The sequence below is a fragment of the Podarcis erhardii genome, assembly GCF_964252035.2.
Source record: "Podarcis erhardii genome assembly, chromosome: 7".
Taxonomy (NCBI): domain Eukaryota; kingdom Metazoa; phylum Chordata; class Lepidosauria; order Squamata; family Lacertidae; genus Podarcis; species Podarcis erhardii.
In genome coordinates, this window is record NC_138511.1 from 90,296,559 (window position 1) to 90,313,855 (window position 17,297).

The window sequence follows — 17,297 nt, forward strand, 5'->3', positions numbered from 1 at the left end:
AGACATGTGCCCCTTTGCGGATTTCTCGCTTGCCGGACTGAGCCCTTCCTTTGACATACATGATGATACATGATGATACACCTGGCTTGAGAGCAGTACATGTGAAAAGGATCTAGGAGTCTTGGTTGACCACAAACTTGACATGAGCCAACAGTGTGACGCGGCAGCTAAAAAGCCAATGCAATTCTGGGCTGCATCAATAGGAGTATAGCATCTAGATCAAGGGAAGTAATAGTGCCACTGTATTCTGCTCTGGTCAGACCTCACCTGGAGTACTGTGTCCAGTTCTGGGCACCACAGTTCAAGAAGGACACTGACAAACTGGAACGGGTCCAGAGGAGGGCAACCAAAATGGTCCAAGGCCTGGAAACGATGCCTTATGAGGAACGGCTAAGGGAGCTGGGCATGTTTAGCCTGGAGAAGAGGAGGTTAAGGGGTGATATGATAGCCATGTTCAAATATATAAAAGGATGTCACATAGAGGAGGGAGAAAGGTTGTTTTCTGCTGCTCCAGAGAAGCGGACACGGAGCAATGGCTCCAAACTACAAGAAAGAAGATTCCACCTAAACATTAGGAAGAACTTCCTGACAGTGAGAGCTGTTTGACAGTGGAATTTGCTGCCAAGGAGTGTGGTGGAGTCTCCTTCTTTGGAGGTCTTTAAGCAGAGGCTTGACAACCATATGTCAGGAGTGCTCTGATGGTGTTTCCTGCTTGGCAGGGGGTTGGACTCGATGGCCCTTGTGGTCTCTTCCAACTCTATGACTCTATGATTCTATGATCTCTGCTGGCTCACTGCTGAGCTCTGCAAGACAAGACTGTCGTTCTAAAGCAATGCAAGGTGGGGTTCGCTCGCTGTGGGAGACTTGACAGTCTAAGCTCTCCCATTGATCAGGGAAGGTAAACACTGCTCTGGGTGCGCCCCTAGACAGATGCACCTGTATGGATCCACTTCCTTTTGGGCTGGGTGGTATCAGTTAACGGCTTGCTGAACCTGTTTCGTAGGCAGGTCTCCTTCATGCAGCTTTACCCTGGAATGCAAAAGACAGTGGCACGGAGGGTGCAGAGAGATCTTCTGTTGCAAGTGGTTCTTGTTATAGACCAACTGTCCGGGACATCCAGGCTTTCAGAGTGGGGGGGATTTTGGCAGGTGCAAATTCTATCAAGTCTGCTTCACACAAAGTCATCGGACGGCTGGTCCACCTAGTTGAGTGTTGCATACAGTGGTACCTCGGGTCTTAATTTGTTCTGGAGGTCCATTCTTAACCTGAAACTGTTCTTAACCTGAAGCCCCACTTTAGCTAATGGGGCCTCCTGCTACTGCCGCGCCGCCAGAGCACGACTTCTGTTCTCATCCTAAAGCAAAGTTCTTAACCCGAGGTACTATTTCTGGGTTAGTGGAGTCTGTAACCTGAGGTACCACTGTACACTGGTTTGCAAACTAATGCCAGTGTACCGGAAGAAGCAAAGATCACCCGTGTCGAAGCAATGATTCTTCAACATCAACTTCATTGGACTGGTCGTGTTGTGCAGATGCCTGATGATCGTCTTCCAAAGCAACTACTCTATTCCGGACTTAAAAATGGAAAGCGTAATGCTGGTGGTCAACAAAAGAGGCTTAAAGACTCTCTTCAAGGCAAATCTAAAAAAAATGAAGTATAAACACCAACAATTGGGGAACACTGGCCTGCGAGCGCTCCAGTTGGAGAACAGCCTTTGCCAAAGGTGTCATGGGCTTTGAAGACACTCAAACTCAGGACGCAAGGGAGAAACGTGCTAAGAGGAAGGCACGCTTGGCAAATCCACACCGGGATCAACTCCTGCCCGGAAACCAATGTCCCCACTGTGGAAGGACGTGTGGATCCAGAATCGGCCTCCACAGTCACTTACGGACTCAATGTTAAAACCGTGTTTATGGAAGACAATCTTACTTGGCTATGAGGGATCACAGAAGAAGACGGCAACACTGGTTTGCAGCAATGGGTATTTTAAGTCAGGGGTTCTCAAAGGAGAGAATGGCAATTGCAGCAAGAAGATTCAAGGACAAAGAAACACTTCAGTGTAGTATAACATCAAAATAATTCATATACACACATACACACACACAACACGCACACAAACAGAAGCAGTATCCACGCCTCTCCTCAAGAACATTGACTATTTCCCTCCTAAGTCTCAGTTTTCCCTCTCTATATAATGGGAAGGGAAAACCCACCTTCTGGGATTGTTGGGAAGATGAAATCCAGGGACGACGGGAAGACGCTGCCAATTTTCTTTGTCTTTTTCTAAACCTCAAACCATCTGGTGCCACAGCTGGAGTCGCCTGCTGTGCATGCGCAGAGTGCTTTTACCTCCCTGCAATTTTAGCCAGCCCTTCGTCTCCAGGGCATGCCGTGTGTATCTAGAGTTGGGGAGGAGGGCGCCCCAATATTTGATTTTGGAATGAGAGAGCCACTGTGGTGTGGTGCCTTAGTGTGTCGGACCTGGACCTGAGTTCAAATCCCGCCCCCACTGGACCACAATAAAGATCGCTGACTGTGGCCTTGGGGACGACTAGTCACCGCCTCTCAGCCTGACTTCCATCACAGGGTTATTGTCGCGAAATAAAACACAGGGGGAAGGAGACCCGTCATGCGCGCCACCTTGCGCTCCCTGGAGACAAAAGTCAAATATATAACAAACAGGATAGAAATAGACGGGTGGAGGTGAGGCAGGTTGCTGGGCGGGTCTCCTCGGCTGCAGAAGGCCGTTTTGCATCGCATTCCGCCCTCCCTCCGGGAGTTTCTGTGGCCGCCGGTCCGCCTCTCCCCTCCCTCCAGCTTCCAACGTAGGACAGCCTTGCGCAAGCCGCCCGCCGGCACTTGGCAAAACTTCCCCTCCGCCGCCGCCCGCTTTGCTGCCCTGCAGCTCCTGCCATTGTCCCGATGGCTTCGGAGGAGCAGCAGCTACAGAGGAAGCGAGCCTCGAAGCAGCCGCCTCCGGGGGTCTCCGTCGCCCCCGACCCCGCGCTGAAGCCCTTCGAGAGGAACCTGCTGCGGAACCCCAACCCCGAAGGTACCACGCGGCTCCCCCTGGCGCCCGCTTCTCCTTCAGCCCCTGCGAAGGGACCTTGGGGGGGGGGCGATGGGGGGATGGGTGCCTGCTTTGCAAAAGAGGGGGGTTGACCACCTCCACCCCCCAATGACCTTTCTAAGGGTCAACATTGCAAGAAGTGGTCCCCCAGCCCCGCAGCAAAGCGTTTTTGGCAAGACCCCTTTGGCACTGCTTAGCCATGATTGCTGCCTCGAACGGGGTTGGGCTGGATGACCTTTGGGGGTCCCGTACACCTCTATAAGCCTGTGGTTCTAGGAATCAATGAAATATCAAGGATATTTCTATTTCCCAAGCCTCTACATCAGGGGTCCCCAAACTAAGGCCCGGGGGCTGGATAAGGCCCAAGGGACTCGTATATCTGGCCCGCAGTGACCCCTGCTGTCCGCTGCCACCGCCTGCTCTTACTGGCGCTGCTCTGCGTGGCTGCCCACTTCCGGGTCGGAGGAGCACTGGAAATAGCTTGTGCGCATGCACATGCGTTATTTGCGCATGCGCAAGCGCTATTTGCACATGCACAAATGTTATGTGTGCATGCGCAAGCGTTATTTGTGGTGCACATCCGGGTTGGAGGGGGCCCGTGCACATGCGCACAAGCTATTTCCAGTGCTCCTCCGACCCAGAAGTGCGCCGGAAATAGTGTGTGCGCACGCCTATGGGCATGCACTCCCCCGCCCTCCGGCCCGTCACACGATCGACGCTGGAGACACCAGCTCAAGGCGTGGTAAGTTTGCTGACCCCTGCTCTACATGTTAAAAAGGTAAAGGTAAAGGGGCCCCTGACCATTAGGTCCAGTCGTGGCCGACTCTGGGGTTGCGGCGCTCATCTCGCTTTACTGGCCGAGGGAGCCGGTGTACTGCTTCTGTGTCATGTGGCCAGCATGACTAAGCCGCTTCTGGCGAACCAGAGCAGTGCACAGAAACACCGTTTACCTTCCCGCTGGAGCGGTACCTATTTATCTACTTGCACTTTGACGTGCTTTCGAACTGCTAGGTTGGCAGGAGCAGGGACGGAGCAACAGGAGCCCACCCCATCGCAGGGATTCGAACCGCCGACCTTCTGATCGGCAAGCCCTAGGCTCTGTGGTTTAACCCACAGCGCCACCCGCGTCCCCATGCTCTACATGTTACTGAAGCTATATTCCACCCTTCGTCCACCCAGCGTTCTCCTGATGTTGTCAAACTACAACTCCCATCAGCCTCAGGTTGGGGTGCTGATGGGAGTTGTGGTCTGGCAACACCTGGAAGAAGACAGGTGGGCGAAGGCTGCTCTGTTCCACTTTTCCTTCCTTTGCAATAGCATCCCTTGCTGTGCCTGAAGAGCCAAGCCAGCAGTTGCCTCTTAATCTTAAACTGACAGACTTGGAGAAACTAGCAAAACAAACAAACACCTTAAGAGCTCTGCAGAGGAGATGGAGCCAGACCGTGCTCTGTGTGGTGTCTTTCTGGCGCGCCTGTGTGTTTACACGGTGTGTGCTGGAGCCAAGATGCATCCCCTCGTAGATTTAGCTTCCCGAGACCCCGAGAAGAGAACTGAACTCTGAAGAATGACAATGCTGGCAAGAAAGGTGCGAGAGGAATTCTAATAAGGCATTCCTCCGCCAGACGGTGCTTTATCAGAGACTAGAAAGCAGGGACACGTTTGCTCATTAAAAGATACCTCTAACTGAAGTGGATTTTCTCCCAGCAGGGATCACTGTTCAATGGCTATTTGCTAGACTTGCCCTTGCAGGAGTCTGAGATAGGAAGACAGCTTGACTTGCCAGCCAGCCAGCTCCTCACTCAGAGCTACAGTATTGAGCAGCTGGCTTATCGGGTGACAGGCATGTACAGTTTTGCACTGATTAAATTTTGCGTTTTGCTACTAGGAGTTAGCATCTGAGCTAGCTTGTTTTCCTCCTCCCTCCCCTCCCCTTTTCCTCTTGTGCCATGCCTCTCATTTGCAAGCCTGGAGGCAAACAGGCTCTTCTTACTGATTTTGTAAGTTGCTCTGTGAGCCGTTATATTATTATTTTTACTGTGGCCTATGGGTGAAAATCTTTAGATGATTCAAAACGTAACTGGATGTGGAGGCCGAGGAAAAAAAAACGGGGATATGGCATGCAGGATTTAGGAGGGATGTTTGCAGGAATTAGGTGTGCTTGTCGCACTGAAGGTTGGGTAGATATTGCAAGAGCTGAGTGATGAGCAACTGAAAGGACTTAGCATTCTGCTGGGGTTGCGAGTCTACGATAACGTCCATATTTGAGTTAGAGCATCTGCCGGAACATAGAGGTAGCTCATCTTTTGCAGACAGAGAAGTCTCCACCTTCAGCTACATTAAAGGTATTTAGGTCCATTAGGTCCAGTCGTGACCAACTCTGGGGTTGCGGCGCTCATCTTGCTTTTTTGGCCGAGGGAGCCGGCATACAGCTTCTGGGTCATGTGGCCAGCATGACTAAGCCGCTTCTGGCAAACCAGAGCAGCGCACGGAAACGCCGTTTACCTTCCTGCCAGAGCGGTACCTATTTATCTCCTTGCACTTTGACGTGCTTTTGAACTGCTAGGTTGGCAGGAGCAGGGACCGAGCAACGGGAGCTCACCCCGTCACGGGAATTCGAACCGCCGACCTTCTGATCGGCAAGTCCTAGGCTCTGTGGTTTAACCCACAGCGCCACTCGCGTGCCACCACATTACCAGGCCACAAATACTTGAGCTTGTTCTAAGAGTCTTAGCTGAGTTTAGGAATCAGTTACCTGCCACTTACAGGCCTACCTGCAAATACCTCAGCCGATACCATTGGCAGAAACTGCTGTGATGTCACAGAACACTCTGGAATATTCTCTTCCTTCTACTCTCTTCTTTTCATCCTTCTCCGGATCAGCGCACCCCACCCCACCCCACTGCACACATATGAAGGAAGGGTACACACACACATACCCCAATTTACATTTCCAAGGGCTCAGGGTAAAAGTCAGATCCGGCAGAATCAATCTGAGACTGAAATAATAATAATAATTTATTATATATACACCCCACCCATCTGGCTGGGTTTCCCCAGCCACTCTGGACGGCTTCCAACAAAGATTAAAAGTACATTAAAATGTCACACATTAAAAACTTCCCTGAACAGGGCTGCCTTCAGGTGTCTTCTAAATGTCAGGTAGTTGTTTATCTCTTTGACATCTGGTGGGAGGGCGTTCCAGAGGGCGGGTGCCACTACCGAGAAGGCCCTCTGTCTGGTTCCCTGTAACTTGGCTTCTTGCACTGAGGGAACCACCAGAAGGCCCTCAGTGCTGGACCTCAGTGTCCGAGCAGAACGATGGAGGTGGAGACTCTCCTTCAGGTATACAGGATCGAGGCCGTTTAGGGCTTTAAATGTCAGCCCCGACACTTAATTGTGCTCGGAAATGTACTGGGAGCCAATGTAGGTCTTTCAGGACCAGTGTTATGTGGTCTTGGTGGCCGCTCCCAGTCACCAGTCTAGCTGCCGCATTCTGGATTAATTGCAGTTTCTGGGTCACCTTCAAAGGTAGCCCCACGCAGAGCGCATTGCAGTAGTTCAAGCGGGAGATAACCAGAGCATGCACCACTCTGGCGAGACAGTCCACAGGCAGGGAGGGTCTCATCCTGCGTACCAGATGGAGCTGATAAACAGCTGCCCTGGACACAGAATTGACCTGCGTCTCCATGGACAGCCGTGAGTCCAAAATGACTCCCAGGCTGTGCACCTGGTCCTTCAGGGGCACACTTGCCCCATTCAGGACCAGAGAGCACATAGATCTGAAAGAGGAGGTAATACTTTCACTCTTCCAACGTTCTCCTTTAGCCAAATGTCCTTTTCAAGAGAGGAACAGGGGGCTGCCCTCACCACCTGCTGGCCCAAGGAGCTGTGGGGCAGGTGGGTGAGCTCAGAGGCTTGTTATCGCCACGTTGGCAACCTCTATCCCAGCTGCTTAAATGCCTCATCTTGACCGTTCGCCTCTGAGAAGTTTGAATGTGCGTAGTCATTCTGTTACATCCCAGCCAGGAAGGTTGGTGATCAGCTGGCAGATCTGCACAGTATTTATGAATGGGCTGATATTCTCTCTGGGGCCACCTCTAGAATCCTTCCAGCCAACGGGCCGCAAGCATGCAAATGAACGTGGTGGGGAAGAGCAAGGAGGTCGCTTGCGAGATCCGACAGTGTCAGCCTTTAATGAAATGTCCTTTGCCTGTTTCCCTTCCAGAAAATAGCAAACGGCTTTTTCTGATGTTGAGCAAAGAAGAGTTTTTACTGTTCTGGCTAGTCAGGGTTCCTGGCCGCTGCAAGGCAGGGCGGATCCCTAAACATGTTAAAACTTGCTTGTGCAGGAGATTAACTCCCAGGGCTCTGAAACAGCTTGTCTTGGGCCTTGCTGGTGCTGCCTGCCTGGGGGTGCGGGAAGATTTCCGCAATTACCGTAATTAATTGGCAGTCATAATCCTTGCCCGCTTGCAAGGAGGCCTTGTAGCTTCCAGGCCTCCTCTCGTCACTCCCAATTAACACAGCCCTTTCTTAAGAACGCAGTAAGTGTCTGCTGGATAAAGCCCAAAAGGGGCCCATGTAGTCCAGCATCCTGATTTTACGGGGCAAACGAGATACCTATAAAGAACTGTTTAGTTAGAAGGGAACCACTCATCCCCTGCAATGCAGGAATCGCCTATGTATGTGAGAGAGGTTCAGGGCAGGGCAGTGGCGTAGCGAGGAATGCTGGCTCCCAGGGCAAGGAAAGTATTCTGCCCTGTAACCGGCACCTCCATACGGCGCTGCAGCTGCTGCCAGACAGAGCTTCAGAGCAGCAGCAAGACATGGGTGCGGATCGTCTGTTAAGGTGGCAGCTGCAGAGGTGCACCCGTAATTTATTTATTTTTTTTGCAGTTGCCCTGGGGTCCCCACGCCCATGCTATGCCACTGGCAGGGCTTGGTGCTAAAAGCAATCCTTACGGGGTCCTCGCTGCGGGATCACATTCACCCGGTGCTATACCAGCTGCACTGGCTCCCGGTGGAGTACAGGATCAGGTTTAAGGTGCTGGTTTTATAGCCCTATACGGCCTAGGACCCTCATACCTATGGGACCGCCTCTTCTGGTATGTCCCATGGAGGACCTTACGGTCTTCAAACAAAAACATCTTGGAGGTCCCAGGCCAAAGGGGGGGGGGTAAGGCTGGCCTCGACCAGTGGCAGGGCCTTTTCAGTACTGGCCCCGATCTGGTAGAACGCTCTGCCACAGGAGACTAGGGCCCTGTGGGACTTGACATCTTTCCACAGGGCCTGCAAGACGGAGCTGTTCCACCAGGCCTTTGGCCAAGGCACAGTTCTGACCCCCTCCTTTGGTAATTCTTTACAGAACTCTAGCCCAATGGTTGCCATCAATTTGAGTTGAACTGATTTTATAATGAATTGATTTTAGAATGTTGTATTATTTTGCTGTTGTTAGTCGCTCTGAGCCCGGCTTCGGCTGGGGAGGGTGGGATATAAATAAAATTCTTTTATTATTATTTATTATCAAGGTTCAGTGCATTTTCCTCTTCCCCCGTTTATTTTACAGGTGTGAATATTTCTGAGCCAGCACCCCCCCTGACGCTGCCCAGGGCAGCTTGGAATCCCCTGGACCCCAAAGGTGAGGTAATGCGCGACAGCGGGAGGCGATTGGGGTTGTGAGCCTCTCCTTGCAAGCCCAGAGCTGGCTGGCATGTGCAACTTGTTAATTTCCTCCTGAGTGGAAGTTATCGATAGAAGCCGAAAACTCGCTCCTTAGGAATAAAAACACACAGCGAGTGTAAAAATCAGTTTGATAATAAAACTCAAACCAGAAACCACAAAATAATATTCTGGGAAGCTTTGGAACAGCAGTTCTCTGACCCAGGTCACTGACGGCCGTAATCCTTTAAGCGTGACAACAACATAGCAGGACCTGTCAGGGGGACGGATTATGGTTTCACAATGGGAGGAAGAGCATAAATCGAACCATCCATAGAGAAATGTTTGAACAAGCAATCAGATGACAGGCCAGAATGTCAAAAGGAAATGGAAATGAGGGGCCCAAGGTGGGAGACAAAGACTTACAAGATGACTTGAGGGGCAGGTGTCAAGTCACAGGTTCAGATTTCTGACTGATACCTGTGGTGTTTCTGTGTTGCACATCAATGTGGCGTTTTCAAGGAGGCGTTTCTGTGATGGGGGAAATGGAACTTTTAAAAGATGCTGTAAAGCAGGGTTCAGCAAACTTTTTCAGCAGGGGGCAGGTCCACTGTCCCTCAGACCTTGTGGGGGGCCAGACTATATTTTTTTGGCCTGTGGACGGTCTGGGAATCACCGTGTTTTTACATGAGTAGAATGTATCCTTTTATTTAAAATGCATCTCTGGGTTATTTGTGGGGCCTGCCTGGTGTTTTTACATGAGTAGAATGTCTGTGTTTATTTAAAATGCATCTCTGGATTATTTGTGGGGCATAGGAATTCGTTCTTTTTTTTCTTTTCAAAATATAGTCCGGCCCCCCAGAAGGTCTGAGGGACGGTGGACCGGCCCATGGCTGAAAAAGGTTGCTGACCCCTACATTAGTATATAAATCCCCTAAACAACTTGGGATCAGTTTACCTGTGAGATCGCCTGACTCCACACACGCCCACTTGACCGCTTCATTCGGCAGAACTGGCCCTGTTGCAGGTGCCTCAAAATCGCAATTCCGCATTTGTAATAACTTGATCTTTGGAACTCCCTGCCACTTGACTGTATTTTTGCCTTCACTGTACTTTTTTCTGTACATGTTAAAAGCATTCTTGTTCAGACAAGCCTTCCAAGATATTTATGAAGTTGATGCGAGTTTTTGTTTTTATTGCTGTTTTACCTTTTGAATGTTTTAAATAGATCTTTTTAACTGAAAGTTTATTGTTTTATTGTTTTGTAAGCCGCTTTGAGGCTTTCTTTTGCAACCAAGCGGCGTATAAATTTTATGAAATAAATACATATATTTTTATTCGGAAGCTGCACAAGCTCAGGGACACTGTGCTCTTGTGCTTATTTTTTTTTTGGGGGGGGACCCACGTGTTCCATCTAGAGGGGGGAAGCGTTCTGTGTATGCTCAGGGGCTCAAGATGCCAGAATGCAGGGACACAGGAAAATGGCAATCTACTAAAACCATTTCCCCCCCCTCTTGGGGGGTCTCCTTTCCATCTCTCCCCACAGGTATTTTCAAAGGCTGGCAAGTCAGCATCGAGCCCTTGGAGGCAGACAAGGCAGACGTCGCCCCAAAGGCTGTCTTGCCACGCTATAGGTGAGTGGGGGACTATATCTCTGGCAGGGCCGGATTTAGCTTTGATGAGGCCCTCAGCTCCTGAAGGTAATGGGGCCCTTTATATGTCCAGCTGTCCTTTGTCAACAACAAATGGCTGCTGTTTTTTGTGTTGAATATATGCTATATGATAATTGATGCACCTAATAGGTATCTCAAGCCATTTGCACATGTTGCCGTGCAACCAGTCCATGCAGAATGTCGGCACCCTATATATAAAAGGTAAAGTCCAGTCATGGCTGACTCTGGGGTTGCGGCGCTCATCTTGCTTTATTGGCCGAGGGAGCCGGCGTACAGCTTCCGGGTCATGTGGCCAGCATGACTAAGCCGCTTCTGGCGAGCCAGAGCAGCGCACGGAAACACCATTTACCTTCCCACCGGAGCGGTGCCTATTTATCTACTTGCACTTCATGCTTTCGAACTGCTAGGTTGGCAGGAGCAGGGACTGAGCAACGGGAGCTCACCCCGTTGAGCTCGCGGGGATCCGAACCGCCAACCTTCTGATCAGCAAGCCCTAGGCTCTGTGGTTTAACCCACAGCGCCACCCGTGTCCCTACGCTATATATTGAAAGGAGCAAACCAGTGATATTTTAGGGAGCAGGCTAGCAGGTGGGGTCCATGACTTACATCACAGGAGCCTACACAACACAAGACACTGTTGCTGTAAATAAGTTTTATTTTATTTGTTGTTTATCTTCTATTTTGGAAATGTGCATCCAGATTTTTTTGCTTTAAATTTTTTTGGGCCCCCCAAGAGAGTGGGGCCCTAAGCTACAGCTTGTTTAGCTTATACGTACATCCGGAACTGGAGTCCCTGTGAGCTGGTCTTGTCTCTTTGAGTCTCATTGGAACAGCTCACCTGCTTCCTTCTCTCCCTTTTTCCCTTTCTAGCTGGTGCATTAAGCAGCAACACATAGACCTGGTGGCCGAAGGATTTTGGGAAGAGCTATTGGATTCATACCAGCCAAACTTCACCGTCATGGACTGGTAAGTGTGTGTGGTTAGTTCCCCCTGCATTCCTGCATTGCAGAGGGTTGGACTGGATGACCCTGGGTGTCAGGAGCTCGTCTACACTCGAGTAGGACCCTGGCAGAGACACATTCCCAACTGGCATGTTCTCTCCCTCCTGGCCGATCGTTCGGGAGCTTCAAAAGCTTTCTTCTGCCCGAACATCACAGCGACCGATGCCAACAGACATCGGCACACTTAGGGATCCGCAGAGTTTGCGCAGCTTGCGTAACAGACCTCAGCAACTCAGCATTTTGGCTAATCTACTTTATTTACATATAAACACACATGGAGCACTGCAACATGGCTCCCTCTCTAGCATCAGACAGCAAAGAGAGAGAACAAAGGACAGTAGTCCCACTTTACGGAACACAGGAACACAAACATTCTGTCTCCGTCACTTCCCACTCAGTCAAAACATACACCGTCATGTGATAGACAACAATCCCATGACTGCAATCACGGAGCAGGAATTCTAACACCTTGAGGGTCCCTTGCAAGTCTACAGTTTTATGATTCTATGACCCGGTTCTTTCCTGGCCTTGTTTGGCACAATGGGCAAGAAGCACACTGAGAGCGTCACTGGCTCTCTAAAAATAAGTGCTGGGGCTTGATGCTACCTAGAAAGTTATGCTGTTTGAACTGGAAGCCTGTCCTTCAGCTCCAAAACAACTTGGGCTCTGCTTCGTAAAATAAGTGATTTGCACAAGGGCCGTGCAGATGGTCTGTGGCAGAACCCTTCCCATAGTTTAGGGAATTTTTAATGTCTGATGTTTTATTGTATTTTTAATATTTTGATGGTGGTGGTGGTGATCTTTTACCTCCCCTGTCCTGGTTTCAGACCTGATCCCTTACCCCTGGCTCTCTGTCAAAGATTCTCCCTGACACCACTGATGAGTAGCCTATTTTTAGGGGCAAGATCCCCAAGGCTGGCAGTTCCACAGGAGTGAGGGAAATAAACTTTGTACATGCTCAGATGCATTCACCCCTTGCTTATAATATATTCCAGGCATGTCCAACAGGTAGATTGCGATCTACTGGTAGATCGCGGGGTGTTCCTGGTAGATCCTGGTTGATCTCAGGCCCCTCAGCAATTTCCTTACAGAAAAGCAGAACGGGAAAAACCCCCAAATCTCCATAACTTTGGCTTCCTAAAATTACTGCCAGTTTTTTACATTGTGAGTAGATGGCAGTCTATTGGGAGTTAGAGATCCCTGATATATTCTGATAGCAAAATTCCAGGCTAAGTTGGAGAATCCTGGTTCAAATTGTTGTTGTTTAGTCGTTTAGTCATGTCCTCCTCTTCGTGACCCCCTGGACCAGAGCACGCCAGGCACTCCTGTCTTCCACTGCCTCCCACAGTTTTGTCAAACTCATGTTGGTCTCTTCGAGAACACTGTCCCACCATCTGTCGTCCCCTTCTCCTTGTGCCCTCCATCTTTCCCAACATCAGGGTCTTTTCCAGGGAGTCTTCTCTTCTCATCAGGTGGCCAAAGTCTTGGAGCCTCAGCTTCAGGATCTGTCCTTCCAGTGAGCACTCAGGGCTGATTTCCTTCAGAATGGAGAGGTTTGATCTTCTTGCAGTCCATGGGACTCTGAAGAGTCTCCTCCAGCACCAGAATTCAAAAGCATCCATTCTTTGGCGATCAGCTTTCTTTATGGTCCAGCTCTCACTTCCATACATCACTACAATGTGGGGGTTTTTTGAGTGGGGATGTGATGAATGGGAGGGGCACATCTCGCACAATTTCATTCAGCTTGCTTTCAGCCACATATGTTTGAAATTGCAGAGGTTAAATGCATGTAAGATGCAATTGCACCGTTACTAAATACCGTATTTTCACTCTATAAGACGCACCAGACCACAACATGCACCTAGTTTTTGGAGGAGGAAAACAAGAGAAAAAAAATTCTGAATCTCAGAAGCCAGAACAGGAAGAGGGATCGCTGCGCAGTGAAAGCAGCAATCCCTCTTGCTGTTCTAGCTTCTGGGATAGCTGCGCAGCCTGCATTCGCTCAAGTGAGTCTTATAGAGCAAAAAATACGATATATCTAGTAAATCAGGTGCAAAAGTGTCTTCACACATGCTTTATTTCGGACCACCAGAGGGCAGCAGTTCTGCAGTGATAAAGCCAGTTTTGCGGGGACAAAACCATCAGCCCCAACACGACTGCTTTCTCCCTACAGGTACGAAAACAGCAAACTGGCCGACTCTGTCTATGAACTCCACGTCCGGCTCCTGGGAGCAGACAGGGCCACAGTGATGGGTGAATTTCACTACGTGGCGCACGAGGGCGAGCAGGACGGGCAGGAAAACAAGAACTGGCATCACGTAAGAGCTGGGTTGGGTGGGCAATCAGGATTCGAACACAAGACACACTCCACTCCCACAGTTTCCAGCAGCTGGTGTTCAGGAGCATTGCTGCCTCTGAGTGTGGAGGGCAGAGCATAGCCATCAATAATCTTGTCCTGCCCCATTAATTTTTCTAACCCTCCTTTAAAGCCATCCCAGTTGGGGGCCATGGCTGCTTCTTGTGGCAGGGAGTTCCAAAGTTTAACCACACGCTGTTTAAAGAAGGACTTCATTTTCCCTTTCCTGAATCTTTCAGCGTTCAGTTTCTTGGATGCCCATAACTTCTAGCACTACGAGAGAGGGGAAATCTTTTCTCTATCGGCTAATAATAATAATAATAATAATAATAATAATAATAATAATTTATACCCCGCCCATCTGGCTGTGCTTCCCCAGCCACTCTGGGCGGCTTCCAACAAAAGATTAAAATACTGTAATGCATCAAACATTAAAAGCTTCCCTAAACAGGGTGGCCTTTAGATGTCTTCTAAAAGTCTGGTTCTTCTCTTTGACATCTGGTGGGAGGGCGTTCCACAGGGCGGGTGCCACCACCAAGAAGGCCCTCTGTCTGGTTCCCTGTAACTTGGCTTCTCCCAGTGAGGGAACCGCCAGAAGGCCCTCGGCACTGGATCTCAGCGTCCGGGCAGAACAATGTGGGTGGAGATGCTCCTTCAAGGTATACTGGACCAAGGCCATTTAGGGCTTTCAAGGTCAGCACTAACACTTTGAATTGTGCTCGGAAACGTACTGGGAGCCAATGTAGGTCTTTTAGGACTGGTGTTATGTGGTCTCGGCGGCCGCCCCCAGTCACCAGTCTAGCTGCCACATTCTGGATTAGTTGTAGTTTCCAGGTCACCTTCAAAGGTAGCCCCACGTAGAGCACATTGCAGTAGTCCAAGCAGGAGATAACTAGAGCATGCACCACTCTGGCCAGACAGTCCGCGGGCAGGGAGGGTCTCATCCTGTGTACCAGATGGAGCTGATAAACAGCTGCCCTGGACACAGAATTGACCTGTGCCTCCATGGACAGCCGTGAGTCTAAAATGACTCCCAGGCTGTGCACCTGGTCCTTCAGGGACACAGTTACCCCATTCAGGACCAGGGAGTCCTGCATGGCAGGGGGCTGAACTCTTTCATCCAGCACCCTGTTCTCATGGTGGCCAACCAGATGCCTGTGGGAAACTTGCAAGCAGGATTCGAACACAAGACACACTCCACTCCCACAGTTTCCAGCAGCTGGTGTTCAGGAGCATTGCTGCCTCTGAGTGTGGAGGGCAGAGCATAGCCATCAATAATCTTGTCCTGCCCCATTAATTTTTCTAACCCTCCTTTAAAGCCATCCCAGTTGGGAGCCATGTGGCAGGGAGTTCCACAGTTTAACCGTGCGCTGTTTAAAGAAGGACTTCATTTTACCAGAGAGGGGAAATCTTTTCTCTATCTGCTTCCTTTGTGCCCTTCGTAATATAAAGCACCGTGTCTCCTCAGTTGGCTAGAGCGCTGTGCTGATAAGGCCAAGGTTGCAGGTTCGATCCCCCCACGGGAAAGCTGCATATTCCTACATTGCAGGGGGTTGGACTTCCTCGCTTTTTCTCTACACTAAAATGCCCCAAACGCTGACTGATCTGGGTCTCACTGGGTTGGCTGAGCCGCACTGCCTGCTGTCATAAAACCCCCAAGGACTCAGTTTGCCTGTCTGAGAAATGGGTACATATGTGTGGGTTAAGCTGGAGGAACTGTGGGGTCTCCAGCCCAGCACCCCTGTGGTTGTTGCCTTGTGGACTGAGACTGTCCCCCCCTCCCTGATCTCTTTCAAGGTCTCCCACGTATTCCAGCGCTACGGAGCAGGACTGCGCCATGTCCACTTCCTCCACAAGGCCAAAGAGGTTGAGACGCCGGCTGGATTCCTCCGGACGAGAGTGACGGACAGCAGCGTCTCTGCCCAGCTGCGGGACTGATGGCGTTTGGGGGAGCGGTGGGGTGGTCAGGCATTGTGTGGGGCATCAAAGGGGAGGGTTCAGGGGGTTCCCTGAGCTGCCCAGATCCTGTAGGAAGACCCACCGACGAATGATATTTTCTTGCATATTGATTAAAAGCAGATGTGAAACTACAAACAGCATCTTTGTAGTATATAGAGGAAGACACTCTGCCCATGTTCAGAGGCACTGTTTTTCTTCCTGACACCATTTTATTCCAGGTCAGGGATATGGCTTGCTGGGGAAAGGTTTGGGGGCTAATCCCTGGTTCCTCGCTTTCTCAGATCAACCTTTCTCCATAGACTTGACTCCTAGCAGGTGAAGCCTACCCTTTGCACTCCTCATAACGCAGTCCTGCACAGGCTTACTCGGAAGCAAGTTGGCAAGGCTTCTTCCCTACTAAATGCAATTTAGAGCTGCAACCTCAATGCCCAGTTTTCCATCTGTGCTATGGCAGAAAATGGAGATTTTCAATTTCATCGTTCTGTATGGGACAATGACAGTAAAGATTATCGTATCGTAACGCTGGCCTACCTTGCAGGGGTGGTTGTTTGGGGAGAGAAGATGGGGTTCAGTGCTCCATAGCTTAGGTCCCAACTTTGACTGGCAGCATCTTCAGGTAGGGCTGGGAGACACCACTATCCTGATTAAATATATGGAAATTTTCTAGGCTTTGTTTTCAAGGAGATGCACAGCGGCCCTCCAGACTCCGAATATATTGGAGCTGGCTGGGGTTCCGTAGCAGAGAGGGAAGAACAGAAAGGGCCTGGAAACCGAGAAGAGAATCACAGAATTTTAGGAATGGGAACCCCAAAGGACATCTAGTCCAACCCGCTACAATGCAGGAATCTCAGTTGAAGCATCCATGACAGATACCCATCCAAGCTCTGCTTAGAAACCTCCAAGGAAGGAGAGTCCACAACCTCCCAAGGGAGACTGTTCCACTGTCAAGGGAGTTGGGAATATTTAGCCTGGAGAAGGTATGACAGAATATATATTTGGAGTCTGGCGTGCCACTGTGCATCTCCTTGAAGCCAAAAACATATAAATTTTCCGTATATCCCTGAAACAAGAGGTATTATCTTCTAGAATTAAACTAAATAACAAAAATCAAAAAGTTTAAGGAAAAAAATTAGAAAAACCTAGAACTGAACAAAGCCTTAAAAATTAGAAAAACCTAGAATTGAACAAAGCCTTGACGGGATGCCGGCTACAAACCTCGTTTCACAGGACTATTCAGTTTCCTCAGAAGGAAACAGAGGAATCATAAACCTTAAATGATTTTAAACAAACTCAAGAACAGGGCTGGAACGCTCCTCTGAGTTTACAAAAAAGGTTTGAAAACCTCAGTGGCAAGTTTTAGACATAGCCCTATTTAAAGAAAGCCAAGCAGTAAGAATAAGGAGTTGAGGACTCAGCTGTGTAAACTCTAGTACTGCCTTTGCAAAAAGGTTTTAAAAAACTTACAAAGGAATACGATATAAGCTGTTTTAGATTTTAAACAAACTCAAGAACGAGGTTGAAACGCTCCTTTGGTCTAGATGTAACTGCTGATGTTAAAGAAATTGAAAATCTACATTTAC

The 17,297-nt window shown here is 49.6% G+C and overlaps 1 protein-coding gene and 1 long non-coding RNA gene across 2 annotated transcripts in view; one reads left to right on the top strand and one right to left on the bottom strand.

Moving 5' to 3' along the window:
* LOC309346275 overlaps positions 1-17,297 on the bottom strand; it is a 303,343-nt gene that overhangs the window by 41,366 nt on the left and 244,680 nt on the right. The gene's annotated exons all lie outside the window — the stretch shown is intronic.
* NCCRP1 (NCCRP1, F-box associated domain containing) lies at positions 2,807-15,959 on the top strand. The gene is made up of 6 exons (XM_081869702.1): positions 2,807-3,052; positions 8,637-8,708; positions 10,275-10,362; positions 11,272-11,367; positions 13,576-13,720; positions 15,556-15,959. Exons 1-6 carry the CDS (start codon positions 2,923-2,925, stop codon positions 15,694-15,696), a joined length of 672 nt encoding a protein of 223 aa, XP_081725828.1. The 5' UTR covers positions 2,807-2,922; the 3' UTR covers positions 15,697-15,959.

What these genes read in the sequence shown, in the direction of transcription:
- NCCRP1 (XM_081869702.1), top strand. Translation starts at nt 2,923, where the DNA reads ATGGCTTCGGAGGAGCAGCAGCTACAGAGGAAGCGAGCCTCGAAGCAG. An exon ending in GCGGAACCCCAACCCCGAAG is followed by an intron (nt 3,053 to 8,636) that starts GTACCACGCGGC and finishes TTTATTTTACAG; the next exon opens with GTGTGAATATTTCTGAGCCA. An exon ending in GAATCCCCTGGACCCCAAAG is followed by an intron (nt 8,709 to 10,274) that starts GTGAGGTAATGC and finishes CTCTCCCCACAG; the next exon opens with GTATTTTCAAAGGCTGGCAA.